Below are 17391 nucleotides of genomic sequence, written 5' to 3'. Positions count from 1 at the left end.
TGTTTCGAGCTTGTAGATCTGCTACTTTTGATGCTTTTGTGTGACGCTGTAGTATGAACAAGTAGGGCGTTAATTTACAAAAAAAACACAAGAAGTTAAAATATGGAGATAAGAGGTTTCTGCCCCGACACCAATGATATACTGTACATGTGTGCTCCGTCCCTGGTCACACACACGCACGCGCGAGGGGTACACGAGGGACACCCTTCAAAACGTAGACGCCTGGCACTATGTCACTGTACATATCATTGGCACTAGGTGACACAAAACAGCTTTAGGACATCCTGCTACACGATGACATTCTTCACCGTGCAGCATTGTTGGCAGAGTGTCACCGTTCTCCCTCATTTGAATCACACATAAGACGATGTACAGAGAGAAACATCCTGTATGAGGGATTTATGTTTAGCTATAAACAAACTGTGTGGGCCACCTGTGCGTTTGGCACATACTGCCTCCAGTAACCAATTTTAACACCAGTTGCGTCAAACTCAAACACGACACACGCTTGACACGACGGCGGGACTCCCCGCCGCTTCGTATGGTGACACGGAAGAGAAGTGAGTGACGATTTACAATGACTCAACTGCAACTCGACGCTGAGTCAGCAGAAGCAGACTTCGCGTCGCTCTGCACTGCCACTCGCCAGCCCGAGTCTGCTTCTGATGGTGCTTGCATGGTGCCCCTGCTGTGTTTTAGATGTTTTTACAACTGACGTGTCAAACCTATTATGAGTTGACTCATAATAGACACCATCCAGTAAAGGTTGTGTAACACTGGTTTCTTTCAAAATGGGCCTGGAAAAAAAATCGATCAGAGACCACAAGGGGAGGTAAATGTAATTTTCCCATTTCTTTTGTACATTAGTGTCTGTATTTGTTGATATTATTGTGTTAATTTGTTATGCTATGTTGATAAATTGAATAGAAAAATTTGGAAGATTTGGAAGATTTTTGAAACATTCTAACACCAAAAATCTGGTACAGGGCTCCCTGGCACAAAACATTTTCAGATGGGTGTTAGGGACAAATACATATTAATTTGGGGGTCCATGACATGAAAATATTTGTGAACCACTGGTTTAAATAATACAATTACAAAAATGGAAGCAAGCCTATAAGCACTACACTTTATAAGCAAGCCCAAAAAACGCAACTCGCAACTACCAATATTTACAAGTGACTTTACAGAAAAACAAGCCCAAGGTCCCTTATAATAAGAGGACTTGGCAACACTGAGTACAACTTGAGAGTGAGAATATATATGTTGTCAGTATGTACATTCAGACATGCAACATGATTCATAGTCTCACATAGCCATATGATCATAGATCTACGCCTATCTGATGACGTCAACATCCTACATATGGGCTAATTAGGTGGAAACAATTAAGGGGGGGAAATAACATTTGCAGAACCAATGTAAATACTTTAGGGCAGTCCTTCATATTGGGAAAATTTTCGCTGCTGTTCGACTAACTTTTTTCACAGACAAAAGAGAAATCATGACTAAATAAAAACTAAGCCATGATGACTAAAACTATGATCAACAAATAAAAACTAGACTAAAATGTTAGTGAGGGACTAGTGTAGACGAGATCCAGTAGAACTAAAAGACAAGTCATTTTATGTTTGGTTGCACTCGTGTGTTGCGCTCTGAAAATAGCAGATTTACAAGCTCACAATGCATCGCGCAGCAAAGCGTTGTGAGCTTGTAGATCTACTATTTTCAGCATGCAACATCAAGTGCAAAATCAGCCATTACGACACCATCAATGCCCGCCAAAATACATTTTAGTCGACTAAATCAACTGTATATTTAGTCAACTAAAACTAGACAAAAACTAAAACGTTTCAGATGACTAAAATATGACTAAAGCTAAATGGAATTGTATTCAAAAGACTATGACTAAAACAAAATCAAAACTTGCTGTCAAAATCAACACTGCACACATATCCAGAAGGAGCGAGTGCATTCTCCGGCAGCGGCAGCAGCCGCGGAACTGCTGCGGAACTTCCGGTGGAGGAGCGGCAGCTCCCGGCAGTGACTGCCGGCGGTGGAGCGGCAGCTGCCGGCGGAGCAGCGGAACTGCCGCGGAACTGCCGGTGGAGGAGCGGCAGTCGCGGAACTGCCGGTGGAGGAGCCGCAGTCAACTTCTTTTTTCCGCCGATAAAGTATAGTTTTGGACCATGACGGAGGCGCGCCGACTCAGTAGACCTTGAGGCCAAGGAGTCGCGCCCGAGCGCCATCAGGCGCGAGTGCCCGCGACGACCGGCCGATGGTCTACTAGTCGACTAAGCGCCGTCCGAGTTATGTACCGATAGGCACAGAATCGTAAATAATATTGGTGGGGACTGCGTTACACAAACGCAGCACACTCCCAAAGCTGGCGCCGCCGGCAGCTCCGCGGAAGCTCCGCGGAAGCTGCCGCCGGCAGCTCCGCGGAAGCTCCGCGGAAGCTGCCGCTGCCGGAAAATGCACTCGCTGTCCCTCCACATATCAGTCTCATGTCAGTATCATCCGATCATCTTCTGGCTACGACTACAACATCTTCCTTACCTTTTGCAGTAGTTGAGAGCCAGAATATTTCAGGGTGAAATCTCGAAGTTGCACGGACATGACGGCGGCCCACCCCTGTACCCTGAAACACAGACACACCGCTGGTGTTAGAACATTCTTAACACACTGACTGCCATTGACGTCTACAGACGTTATTTGGTGTTTTCAGCGATTACGATAGAGGGCGCTCATCTGCAACCTGTGAGTCATCCTAGGACTCGAACCGAAGAAGAATACACCCGGAAATCATCTAAAAAAAAATCCAGCCCGTCCATACTAACGTTATCAGATTTATAAAAATATTTTTATCTGTGATTTATTTTCCCAGATTGCGTTGGTGAAAACAAGCTATATTCAAGTGCCGATTCAAGTCCCAAAGAACGGAAGATTGTGGTTACAATAAAATTTTCCGGATGACAGAAGAGACCCTCGTCTTTCCTGATGTTTACATAGTTATTAAAAAAAAAATCTGTGGGTCTCGAAAAACGCTGGCAGTGGTGGATTAATTAATTAATTAATTCCCAGCAGTGAATGTGTACACAACACAAAACTTAATCTTTTCTAATGGGGTCCCCCGGCAGAAAAACCTTTTCAGTTGGGTTTCTGCGGCCAAATACATCAATACATGAACTTGGGGTTCACATGAAAATGTTTTGGAAGCACTGGCATACTTTACTTTACTTTACTTTATTATGGATCCCCATTAGCACTTGCACTAAGCATGGCTATTCTTCCTGGGGTCCGACACACCCAAATACACATCATACAGAACGAACATACTACAGATACAAACACAGACAAAGACAATAGTTCACCTAGAAAAATTCAGAAATACATTTACAATTTTACAATTTTGTAAATTTCATGATCAAAGGGAGAAAAGGGTTACCCATACATTATTATTATTTATTATATATATATATATATATATATATATATATTATTTTTTTTCCAAACCATACATTTCATGTTAATAACAAACAAGTCAATAAGATGTCAAAGGTTAAACACAAAATCATTAAAGTTCATGAAATATTGGAAGGTACTGTTTTACCATAATTTTTAAACCCTCTTTTGTATTGGCTTGAACAATATAACTCTGCAATGAATTCCACCTTCCAATAGCTCTATACATAACAGTTTTCTGTATAACAGATGTTTTAACTTTTGAAAATTCAACCTTCCTTCAATTGCATGTCTTGTTTGATATTCATGATGAGTACAATGTTTTAATAACCTTTTATACAATATTTCTGGAGATTGTGTAACTTTTATGTTTCTGAATGAACAATAAGTAGCCCTTTGACTAACAGACAACCATCTCAGACTGTCATGCATGTCTTTTACATTAGTTCTATAGGAGCAATTTAACGCACAACGTGCAGCTTTATTTTGAACAACTTGTAAATTCTTAATATCCATCATTGAGGCACTAGACCAATAGTACCAGTATAAAGCATAGAGCATGGTTCTCAAAGTGGGGTCCGGGGGGGTTCCAGGGGGTCCCCAGCAAAATGTGTTAATACAGCATCACAATCATTTTAACCGCTTTATACGTCGGCTATTCAAAAAATAGCAGATTTACAAGCTTGTACGTTGCTATTTTTGAGATTTTTTTTAAAATCTTGAAAGTGTTTTTTGTTACACAAATCTTCTCTTCTGGGGGTCCCTGGCACAAAACATTTTCAGATGGGGATCCGCAAAGTTTGAGAACCTAATCTATCACAATACGCTAATAATCATTTGACCGACATGAATAATCGCTCGATTGATTCTGCACTCTGCTATTTGATGCCTAATGTACTGGTGATCTAGCCTGGTTCCAGACAAATTGCAAAAAAAAAAGATCCGTCGGCAGATTAGGTCTGGCCCCTCTCAATAGAGATTGTATTTCTCTGCCTCCAAAGTTGTGAGGGACCAATCAGGGCCCAGTATGCAAATAGTAGGCGGGTTTATCACCAGAGCCATTTTTGGAATTTCCCCCTCGGAAATGCAGGTTCCACACAGAGATTCCAGACTAATATCTACGCAGTGATATTAGTCTGGCCATGGCAGGCTACTAGTGATCCAATAATATTTATTTTTTAAAACAGCAGGCCATTAATTCCCCACAGTAATACCATTTGGTATAATCCATACATCTGGTCAATGTATGTCAATAGAAGGCTCCGGTTGTTTCTAAAGCCTAATTTATACTTCATTTGTATGACTGATGAGTCATTCCAAAAATATCATTTTTCAGCTGAAAAATTTGACGTGAAATTTGGATCTGTAATACATTTTAAAATAAATAAAAAGATGATCATTAGGCAACAACGAGTAGTAAAGAAAAAATAAATCCCACCTAGTATGAAGTATAGCGGTGCCTTTGTGCGTGTGTGTGTGTGTGTGTGTGTGTGTGTGTGTGTGTGTGTGTGTGTGTGTGTGTGTGTGTGTGTGTGTGTGTGTGTGTGTGTGTGTGTGTGTGCATGTGCATGCGTTTTGAGTGCCTGTGTGTGTGTGTGTGTGTGTGTGTGTGTGTGTGTGTGCGCGGCAGCAGAGCCGACGAAAACAAAGTATGCAGGAACTCAATTACAGTGTCAATGAAACACACCACTCAAATCATCAGAAAGAACACAGCCTAGCATTACATTGCATTACAACATGGCAAGATGAACATGAACTTGGGGTTAATTAAATTGGGGATTAGGGAGAGAGAGACAGAGGGCAGACTGAAGGTGGGTATATTGTAAATGGACAGACTAGATCAGTGATTCCCGAAAAGAGAAATTAGATGTTTTGCCCATGACCCAAACTAGTGAAAATAGCAGATCTACAAGCTCACAACGAGTCGCTTAGCACCGTGTTGTTTTCACTACTTAAAAAAAAAGAAAATATTGAATTTATTTTTATTTCTGCAAGATATTGATAGATTTTTTTACTTTTGAAAATCTTTGAAAATAATTAGTAAACTGTAGGAAACGGTAAGAAATTATGTTTACTTGTGACCCACATATGGGTCCCGACCCATTGTTTTGGAAACTCTGGACTAGAGAACATGCAGGAATTACAGTTTTTGACACCACAGGATCAGCTGACGATTCCTGTCATCCCTCCCTACCCTACCCGCGCACACACACACACACACACACACACACACACACACACACACACACACACACACACACACACACACACACACACACACACACACACACACACACACACACACACACACACACACACACGTACGTTTGTATTACTATTCTTGTGAGCATATCGACATTTCAGAATGGTAATTTTATGAATGCCATTTTTTGCTCTTGTGTCACACTACGACATTGTGAGCTTGTAGATCTACTATTCATAAATCAGGCATACTCCAACCCATAAACTTGACCTCTCAATGTCTAATCCTAAACCATAACCCCAAACTGAATATTTTCCTCATTGTAAGCCTAAACATATTTACACACACACACACACACACACACACACACACACACACACACACACACACACACACACACACACACACACACACACACACACCTTGCCATTACACAGCATTGAAACAGGAGCCTGGGTGTATACTCAGCATAATGCTGACTAAAGAATTCTGTTTCATTGGTCCATCTGTTATGGAGGTTAATCCCTTGAATTCAGCAGCCTGATGCCAGAAATGACAATGCTACCCAATGTTACATCTTAGACAGCCTCTTCAGCTCAAAAGCTACAATGGAAACTTCATACATATTTTCCCTTTCTGTCAAAAAGTTTGCATTTTCAAATTAGCAAAGTTAAGAGTCAGGTAATTCTTTTCATACATCAACACTCACGTCTCAAGTAAATAACACTGTGAGAAAACTCCCCCAAAAAGTTAGTTCCCCAATTTTGTTCTACAAAACTCCCCCAAAAAGTTAGTTTCCCATTTGGTGTTGTTGAGCTTGTTACGCCACTGGGTTGGACTAATGGTACTTCGGAATAAAAGGCGGTCGGACTAATGGCATCATGGCACCGGTTGAAGTCTGAAGGAAATGTTTCTCTAGTTGAAAAAACAAGTTTATAAACAAGGATTTATAGAGACACAGAGACAGACACACTGCCAGAGTGAGAGAGAGAGAGAGACAGACAGACAGACAGACAGACAGACAGACAGACAGACAGACAGACAGACAGACAGACAGACAGACAGACAGACAGACAGACAGACAGACAGACAGACAGACAGACAGAGAGGGAGGGAGAGAGACAGACAGACAGAGAGGGGGGAGAGAGACAGACAGACAGACAGACAGACAGACATACAGAGAGGGAGAGACAGACAGACAGACAGACAGACAGACAGACAGACAGACAGACAGACAGACAGACAGACAGACAGACAGACAGACAGACAGACAGACAGACAGACAGACAGAGAGGGAGGGAGAGAGACAGACAGAGAGGGGGGAGAGAGACAGACAGACAGAGAGGGAGACAGACAACCAGACAGACAGACAGACAGACAGACAGACAGACAGACAGACAGACAGACAGACAGACAGACAGACAGACAGACAGACAGACAGAATTCTGTCTTGAACTGAACTGAACTGAACTGAACTGAACTGAACTGAACTGAACTGAATTGAATTGAATTGAATTGAATTGAATTGAATTGAATTGAATTGAATTGAATTGAATTGAATTGAATTGAATTGAATTGAATTGAAATGAAATGAAATGAAATGAAATGAAATGAAATGAAATGAAATTGAGAGACAGAGAGAAACAGAGACAGATATGACACCATTGCCCCATCCTAGGAGCTTCCTTTGAGGACACAGACTCCAACCTGTGTGACCATCTGTTGTCCAGTTCGGCTCCCTGGCTACTGTCCCTAGAACCCAAAATCTGGGTAGGGATTTAATAGGTTTAACCACTTAATATGGTTGAGGCACTGTAGGTGGTACACCATTCATCATCATCACTGACCTCACGTTTAATTCACACACAACCAACCGCCCTGCTCTGGGATCCATCTATATTGTGTGATTTATCAAATAACAATAACTCTATTTTACACATGCAATCACAACACCCAGTATAATCGATTATAATAAATAATCAATAATTTACTAAAATAATCGATTAATAATTGGTCATTGTGAAAATAGCCGAACTACAATATCACAACAATTTACTAAAATAATCAATTAATAATCTGCCACTAATGAAAACAGCCGATCTACATGACCCCCCAAAATAATCATGGGACCCCCCACCCTGACAAGCACTTGGAATTGTCAGAGTTGAGGCATTACATTTAGTTTGACTCGGTTCCACAGTGTTAAAATAACAGATCTACAAGCTTTCTGAGATTTCTGTCGCTACCCCCAGTGGCAGTGTGACATTGTCTTTGTTGACTCTGTTTACAGCAAAACAGCGATCTTGACTTCAGACAAAATAGTGGCCATAGACCATTATGGGCACGCTGGGCCGATGCTTTAACATGAAATGCATCATGGAAAGTGTAGGAACTAAGAGAAAGGTTAAAACAGATGGGAAGATTTAAGAGATTCATTGTCACAACTGGATGTACGAGTACATGCACTGTGGAAAACTTAGGTTGGGATGCTCCATAAGAAATTTCTCCCAATATGGATTCTATAGTAAATGTTGTTGTTTCTGTAGTTAGACTATAATATCCGTCAACTGAAATGCACATCAAAAGTGTGATACCGTCCCTTTAACAGAAGATGACACTGCATTAGAATTGTACTGCTGCACAGCCTGCACTGCTCTAAATGACGTTTACTTACTTTTACTTTGGCAGAGCTAAAGCTTTGGCTCAATTCCACCACCTGACAAATAACATTAAATCATGTCTGACTGCTGTTTGTCCTCCTGACCAAATCCACTGACTGACGTGGACATGACCCACTGACAGCGTTGGGTTTTGGTGGACAGAGAGATAATCTCTTTGACTCATGAGAGTTGGTTGGATGTGGTTCAATTGCACACAGGAGAGGACAGGAGAGGACAGGACAGGAGAGGACAGGGCAGGGCAGGGCAGGGCAGGGCAGGGCAGGGCAGGGCAGGGCAGGGCAGGGCAGGGCAGGGCAGGGCAGGGCAGGGCAGGAGTGGAATCAGGGTCCGTCCGTGAGTAATCACACCCTGGGATGGCTATAGCTTCAGAGCAAATAATCAAGCGTCACCCTAAATGACCTCATACTTTATATTTGTGATAAATCTGATCTGAATCTTTAGATCTCCTTTAATCCTACTGTGGGGCAACGAGTTGATTTACATGTTTTGTCCTGGTACTGTACATATAGTACAAATAGTTCACTGGCATGTGCTTTGAAGAAAGTTTAGTATGAGATGAAAATGTCAATCAGTCTCAACGCTTATCGGTTTTGGAGAGAAGAAAATCGATTTATGGAGTTACTGCTTCTTCTCCCTTAAGTTTAAAAATATAATAGATCGCTTAAAGCAATTTTTTTTCCTTCTTTTTGGACAAAGACAGGAATGGCATCATGGTACAGGGGGGTCATTATGTTTTTTTTGTTTTTTTTTTATTATTTCAGAGCTACTGTAATGCTCTTATCTAAAGAGACTTATAACGAGGCTCAGCATTCTGCTCAAGGACACAGTGATTGGCTGTCACAGGGACCACCAACGTGTCACATGGGCCTACAGATGTGTATACAACAGAATTCCTCCAAACTGCATTTTACTATATTAGAGAATGATAGCAAAGTCTGGTAAAATAGTGAAATTACAAATAGCCCTGAGCTGAATGAACAACTTTCAACCTGGCGTCTCCTATTTTGGGCATGTCATTATTGTCAAAAAAAATAGTTGAAATACTTACAAGGACGACTTCACTCATCTTCATATATTTGGTCCTCAATAATGGTCATGATAATATGGTATCATATTTGTCTACTCAGTCTGTGTCTCAGTAGCCTGAGGCTACGAGCTCAATCCATGGTCTTGAAGGGCGGACCCAAACACAGCCGCCCGGATTTGTGCGTGGCTTCCTATTGCTTCACCAATCTATGTCCCCGCCTCCCCTCCCCTCCCCCCCTCGGCCTGTGCACGGAGCACGCTGACGTCACCAAATTTAGAGCGACGCCCCTCTGCACTCTGATTGGTTAGGAGATAACAAGGTCCAAGACCATCGTTCCTGCATGGCTCCCCCAGGCTTTTTTTCTTTTGTAACAAAAAAAAAAGCCTGGGTTTCCAAGGCTAGTGTCTCAGAGGAGGGCTGTGGACACTTCAGAAACCCGCCTACCAGTTTATTGATCTATTTATTTATTTTATTAACGTGAGAATGGCTTCCATTATAGCACGCTAACTTTCCAGGAATAGAAAGCCTGCCGTTTCTATTAGCTTGTCACCGGTATAGGCGGGGTTTCTGAGCTGTCCACAAAATGGGTGAAGTTGTTTTTAAATAGCCGATCTACAAGCTCACAAAGCGTTGCATTACGATATGTTGTGCGAGCACGTAAGAGCGGCTATTTTCGCTATCCATCATATGACCTAACCCAGTGTCACAAGCACATAATGAAGCATCTCAAGGCCATCCTGTTGTAGGATAAAATCTCAGCTGTCTCATACAGTAGTCTACAGGCCAGTGGTTCCCAAACTGGGACCCCCAGACAGGTCTCAAATTTATTTTGGGGGGGTCCCCAAATGATAAGCTTAAAGGAGAATTCCGGACATTTTAAGTGTTATCTTTGATGTCTAGTTACTCACCTACCGACGTAAAAAGTGGCGTTCTTTTTTTCCAGAGATTCCCCTGTCGTCATTTTTTAAACCCCCTCCGTTGTCATAATGTGAGCGCGTGGCTTAGGGAAATTCGTCTATTATAACCGATGCAAAGTTATTTTTTTCTCTACTACTACTCATTGTAGAGTCTCATGATAGTCAAACATGCGCTGAAAGTTCCTGAGAGGCTACCGTTAATGGCGAACGATTTAACACTGGTTGCTTGTTTCTCAACCTGGCAACACCAAGTTGCCAGGTTCTGGAAAGAAACAAGCAACCAGTGTTAAATCGTTCGAAAGAAAGCAAACACTGTGAAAATAGCCGATATACAAGCTCACAACACCTCACACTGCGAGGCGTTGTGTAGCTTGTAGAGCGGCTATTTTCACAATATTATCTGTGGAACCGAGTCAAACTAAATGTAATGCCTACAATTCCAAATGCTTGTCAGGGTGTGGGGTCCCCGGTCTCAGTGAAAATATAATTATTTTGGGGGGTCCCCAGTTCAAATATCATTATTTGGGGGGGTCGCGGCCTGAAAAGTTTGGGAACCCTTGTCATACGGTATAAGCTACCCTGAGTACCTGTCCATGAAATCTGGGAAGAGGTGTATAGTGACTCTACGGTCCCTCCATGGTCCATCCATCTTAATGGGTCCATTTGGTTCCATTTGTACACTTTCAGAGTAACAGACCTGTAAAGGGTCCTTTTTGGAACCCCCTCAAGGAGCCCTGAGGGTCCCTGGACCCCACTTTGAAAACCAATGATAAAAAACTAAACAAAAACAATCATCAATAGGCAACAGGAAGTGCCTGACCTGTCCACTCAGCAAGCCAAGACCTTCGACAGTCATAACAGTCATTAGTCATGAGCCTAATAATCTGTAGTATGGCGGTGTCACCAGCGTGACATAACTATGAGAGTGACGACACAAGCGTTGACTCCCATTGTAAGAATGGAATGCGGAAGTTCTCTTTCCATCTCAATGAGGAAGTTCCAATGTTTGGAACTACAGGAGGCAACATCCCGTATTGCGGCGAGATCAAAGCGCGACGCAACTCTCTCTCTCTCTCTCTCTCTCTGTCTATTGCTGGGTGTCACAAGAAATGATTTTCAAACTAGCTTGTTGCATATAACTTGGAAATCAGTTCTTGTCTGCAACTGATACCGTCGTTCATTGGATTATAAATGAAGCTACTGTATAGATGACGAGACCTTAACGACCTTAACGTCCATATCGATGGCCAAAATGCAAAACCTCCTATGTGCAAATTTCATGATTTTCGGATTTCACTGTGGATGGGGACTATAGGCTATGCTGCACATGCTCAGTCTGTCTGCAAGATAGTCCCGCCTCTCATTTTGTCCAAAAAAGTCATTTGACTAAAACCTCCTATCTTGTTCAGTGCCAATTAGTGCTAAAATGTTGAAGCGCAAAACCTCTTATCTGCACCAGAACTAGTTGAGCAGCAGACAGAGCTGAAACTTGGGAATTCTATGTTATGTAGACCGTCTAAATGTCTTTCAGTTTGTAGTCATCTATTATTTTCAAAATAAAAAAGTGTCTTCCCCCCTTACTAGTTAAGTATTTGTTAGTAACTCTGTCAAGTTAATTGCATTGCCTTGTTGATTGCTAATGATTAGTGTCAGGTGGTGACACTTTTATCACACCAAGAGTGTGAGTTGATAAAAAATAATAATGGTAATACTTGATACAGTACTGTAGAATGTCTTGATCTCAAAATGAGCATAAAAAAGCATGATTTAACAACAATAATGTTTGTTTGTAAGCCTAACTATTTCTGGGTAAAAACCTCCTATGTGCATCTATGTAGATAGGAGGTCATTTTTAGGTATAGATAGGAGGTTTTGGCATTGAACATTTTGAACTTGTGGTTAGAGGTTGTCATTGCTGCTTAAATGTGAACGTCATTGTCGTGATTTTTGGGCGGTGTAGCCGCCCCTATAAGTGGGGTTGAGACACCTCGTTAGTATTAGTTTCCTGCACTGTGATTGGCCCAGCTGGCCCAGTTAGCTGTACTGTGATTGGCCGACTCTATTGGCTGACTCTATTCATCACTGTGATTGGCTAGCGAGACACAAGATTATGGACTTCCAAAAAAACATTTTTTTGGGAAGTGAGCTTCCATCACTATGATGACCACTGTGATGACCACACCGCCCACTTCACACTGGGTGTGATTTGTTTATTAATTGCAGATCAAAATCACACATGAACACTGTGGCAGCCAACAACCCTGTGAAAATATTGTGGTGTGTCGGTTGGGGGGTATGAGGGTATGGGGGTGGGATGGGGTTTGGAGTTATAGGGTGTGGGAGGTGTGGGTGGTGGTTGGGGGGGTATGGGGTGGGGGGTGCATGAGGGTTTGGGTGGGTGGAGTTTGGGGGTTGTGGTGTGCTGGTTGGGGGCATGGGGACCGGGGGTTCTGGGAGTGGGGGTAATGGGTTCGGTGGGATTTGGGGGTGGGATGGGGTTTTGAGTTATGGGGGTTGTGAGGTGTGGGCTAGCAGTTGGGGGGTATGGGGTTTGTGGGAGTGGGGGAGTATTGCAGGTGGTGGAGTTGGGTAGAGGGTATGGGGGGGATTATGTTGAGGGGGGCATAGGCCAGTTAGGCCGGATCATACAGGATAGGTCTTTGTGATGTGAAAGTGTGGTCTAGCCAACACCAACTCAGGACTCCTGAAGTGGGATGGGGTTTTGAGTTAGGGAGGTGGAGAGGTGTGGGCTGGCAGTTGGGGGGGGGGGGGGGGTTGTGGGAGTGGGGGAGTATTGCAGGTGGTGGAGTTGGGGGGGTAGAGGGTATAGGGGGATTATGTTGAGGGGGACATAGGCCAGTTAGGCCGGATCATACAGGATAGGGTCTTTGTGATGCGAAAGTGTGGTCTAGCCAACACCAACTCAGGACTCCTGAAGTGGATTGGGGTTTTGAGTTAGGGAGGTGGAGAGGTGTGGGCTGGCAGTTAGGGGGGGGGGGGGTTGTGGGAGTGGGGGAGTATTGCAGTAGGTGGAGTTGGGGGGTATAGGGTATGGGGGGGATTATGTTGAGGGGGGCATAGGCCAGTTAGGCCGGATCACACAGGATAGGGTCTTTGCGATGCGAGAGTGTGGTCTAGCCAACACCAACACGGGACCCCTGAAGTGGGATGGGGTTTTGAGTTATGGAGGTGGAGAGGTGTGGGCTGGCAGTTGGGGGGGGGGGGGGTTGTGGGAGTGGGGGAGTATTGCAGGTGGTGGAGTTGGGGGTAGAGGGTATGGGGGGATTATGTTGAGGGGGGCATGGGTCAGTTAGGCCGGATCATATAGAATAGGGTCTTTGCGATGCGATGTGTGAGTGTGGTCTAGCCAACACCAACTTGGGACTCCTGAATCGCTGCCCTCCACACTCTCCTATCTAGCATCAGGGTCTTGAGCTCTACAGTAGTGTTGGCTAAGCTGTTACGCCGAAGTGCATCTACGTAGGTGGTGCACTTCTTGTCTCTCCTGGCTTTGCCCTGGGTTGGCTCTCATAGTGTTAGTTTGCTTGCCACTAGTTATGGGTCCCTGACGCAGTGCCCTGCCTCATCCTTCTCTCTCTGACTTTGTCTGTGACCCATGGTAGGTTCCTGTAGAGGACCACATTTCTGATGTGGTCCGTCCATGTGACTCCTAGTGCCATTCATAGCATTCTTGTGTAGACTCCATCCAAGGCCCTTTCCTGTTGTGCTGTGACGGTCCATGTCTCAGCCCCATACAGCAGTACTGACTCCACTGTAGCTATACGAACAGCCGCCTCTTGAGGTCTTCTCCCATGTCTGATTTCCACACTCTCCTCATCCCATGCAAGGCATTCCAGTCAAGTGCCCCCCGGACCTTCAGGTCCTGTTCCATTGAAGCAGTCCAGGCCCAGGTTATTAGAAGTCCTGGACTGCCTCGAGTAGCTTGTCTCCATCATCTGAACCATCTTCTCAGGAACTCCATAGGCCCGGAGAATGTTCATCAGATTCCCCCGGTGGATGGTGCCAAAAGCCTTTTGGAAGTCATGAAGGTGATCACCACTGAAAGATTCCGCTCCTTACTCCTTCCAGTATCCTCCTCAGCACCAGTATCTGCCCGAGTTTCTCATTACAGGGTCTAACATGGGTCTAAGACGGTTGAGGATCTTCCTGTTAGCCGTCTTGGCAACTTGTGAGCTCAGGCTAATGCCTTGGTGAGTTCGCCTGACTTTGGTACTGGATCGATGATCATTTTGCTCCACAGCTTCGGCAGCTTGCTAGACGTGTGTGCTTGATAAAATCCAACACCACCTCGTCTATGGGCACATACATCAGAACCTCTGCTGTCACTCCATCTTCCCCGCAGCTCTTGCCTCACTTGATAGTAGCCTTGGCCCTCTGGTACTCATCCATGGTGAACCGTCTGGTTTGGGAAGGTCATGGAAATCAGGAGCATCGGATCATCCTCTTCTTCGGTTGAAGGAGGATTTCCTAGGAGTGTTTTGAAGTGCTGGTACCATGTTTCAACTCGTTCCTCTGCGCTTTTTCCCCAGATCTTGGAAGTCTGAGAAGAGCTTCTGCCAGAAATGTCATTGATGAGCTTCCAGCTCTTGCCATGTTTCTGGTTAACATGCACCTCTTTAATGTCCCTGATCTTTTGGGTCAGCTCCCGTTGTTCCAGTTGCAAACACTTGATATAGCTCCTCCTTCCTCCGCTTATATTCCTCCCTCAGACCCTCTCCTTTTTGGTCAGCGACAAATTCCCTGTGTGCTGCTCTCATCTTCTCCCTGGCTGTGGTGATTCTAGGGTCAAGGCATCCGTCTTTCCTCCTTGCTTATAGGCTCTTTAAGACATTCAATGATCTTAAATACTATTCCACTATCCATACCGGACACAAGGTTGGTGATCCAGTTGTATGAGTTAGGGGAGTTGGAGGGCATGAGGGTTTGGGTGGGTGGGGTTTGGGGGGGTGTGTTGTGCTGGTTGGGGGGAATGGGGGTTGTGGGAGTGGGGGGGTATTTCAGGTGGTGGAGTTGAGGGTATAGGGGGGATTATGTCGAGGGGTGCCTGGGCCAGTTGTTTTGTAGTCCACCTAATTGTTGTTGTTTTTGGAAAAAAGCGTATACAGTCTACTAACCATTTCACCCATTGAAAATGCGCTAGCGTATACCCACGACCACGCGCATCTCGTGCAGGGAATGATTATTGTATACCTCAGAAAACAAACCTAGACCACACCACTGATGCAACTGTTTGCAGCTGTAAATGTATGTATTTACAGCCTGTACTATTTATCATTATTTAGTTATTCAATCACTTAACATCACAGTGCAAAAGCTCCTATCTGCAGAATTATCCAGGAAAAGTGGGGAAAAACCTCCTATCTGCATTTGCAATATGAGATCAGTGTAATTAACATATAATATTGTAATATAATCCAGAAATCCAGAAACGGTGAATTATGTGATGGGTTTCATAAAAAAATAGCATTGTGCAAAAAAGATACAACATTTTGTAGTTTTCTTTTCCATTTTCCCAACAATGTTAATTTTTCAGATAGGAGGTTTTGCGTTTTGGCCATCGATATGTATATCATGCACAGTATAAGTATAACATGCACAGTATACATACATTGCTGCTATGCTCAGGCACCTTAGTTTTTTATTATCTCAGGTACTTTGTAAATATGTAGATAACTTGTCTGGCCTTCTGTTGTTCTCTTGTTTTGATCTCCTTCCCACTTGCCCCCCACCCCTCTTCTTCTCCCCCCCCCCCCCCCCTCTTCTTTCTATGGAAATTAACGTTGCGATGGGAACGATGTACAAAAACGAATTTCACCCACTTTTTTTTTACCTTGTAAACCTGTGATATGACAACCTGTGATATGACAATAAAACTGATTCTGATTCTGATTCTGATTCTAAAATGCATGATGTTTGTTGATGTATAATATAAAGAATTTAGGTTACTTCTTTTACAGTATGTGTTGTTGACCCTGTGTAATGTAATGTATGAACTATGATATTTAGGGCTGGGTAGTCTCGCGGGCCAGACTGTTGCCTCCCATAATTTTCAAATGCTTAGCATTTTCGGAGATTGTGGAATATTTGTCTGGCTACGCGAGACTAAGGGCTGGGCAATTTATCAATATTATACTGTACATTATCGTGATATGATCTGGTATTTTGGATATTGTAATATTTTATACTTTCAAATGTTTTTTTATTTTTTATAGCACATAATACAAGCTCATAACTTTATCCATTTCGCCCAACCTCAGAGATATGTCTATGAAAGTGACTGCAAAATGGACTCTATGTAATGTATGTTAAATGTACTGTAATGTCTTATATCCAAACCATATACTTGGAGTAGGAAACATTAAGACTGCATGTAATATAGATGATCTCAACTGTAAAAAATGCTATAATTTTGTCAGCCAAGGACTTATACTGTAAATAATATCATATTGTATCAAAATGTTTTGCTGTCATCTTATGACACTTGTTCGACAATCGGGGGCCAATCTCATTTTGACAGGGAACCCTCCACAAACAGCTCCATGTGTCCACCTCCATGTGGGCCCTAAAGCTCTGTCTAACCAGGACAAATAATTAAAACAAATTGAATCACAAAAACAAATGGGATCGTATCTGGGGGTCAGGGCCGGGGATCAGGTCTACGGTCAGAACCCCTCTTAAGTTTAGCAGTCGGAACAGAGCAGCATAATAATAATAAACTCACGTCTCTGGTGGAATCTTCATCTGGGCGTTCGCCGTGATCCATAGCGTACAGAGTCCCAGAATCCACACGAAGCCTTGCATTCCTGATCCTGGGTTCCTGCCTTCCATCCTGACACTTACTCCAACAAGGGACATCACCAGATACAGGCTTCAGGTCCACTCGGGTGACAAGAACAGTAGCACACAACTCAGCTTTCTGCAGCTTTGGGGTTAAACGGATGAGTTCGAAGAATATCCCAAAGAGTTTGAGGGTAACGTTTTTCTCATGTTGGCTAAAACAAGCCAACAGTTTTTACGTTTGTTGTCATTTTGGATGAGTGACCATGAATGCTCTCAGTTGCATCTGTAAAACCTCCT

General features: G+C 43.4%; 1 protein-coding gene across 1 annotated transcript in view; it reads right to left on the bottom strand.

The window, feature by feature from the left end:
* The window catches only part of LOC308092362 (voltage-dependent calcium channel subunit alpha-2/delta-4-like), a gene marked incomplete at its 5' end in the record, with an annotated part of 128620 nt that extends 111478 nt beyond the window's left edge, over positions 1-17142 (bottom strand). The window contains 2 exon segments of the mRNA XM_080438213.1: positions 2560-2641; positions 17036-17142. Of these exon segments, the coding sequence (XP_080294339.1) occupies positions 2560-2641; positions 17036-17142 (189 nt within the window).
* Between the last annotated feature and the right edge of the window lie 249 nt (positions 17143-17391).

This window comes from Gymnoscopelus braueri (genome assembly GCF_963280865.1).
Source record: "Gymnoscopelus braueri genome assembly, chromosome: 9".
NCBI classification, from domain to species: Eukaryota; Metazoa; Chordata; class Actinopteri; order Myctophiformes; family Myctophidae; genus Gymnoscopelus; species Gymnoscopelus braueri.
This window is presented reverse-complemented; position numbering and strand designations above follow the sequence as displayed.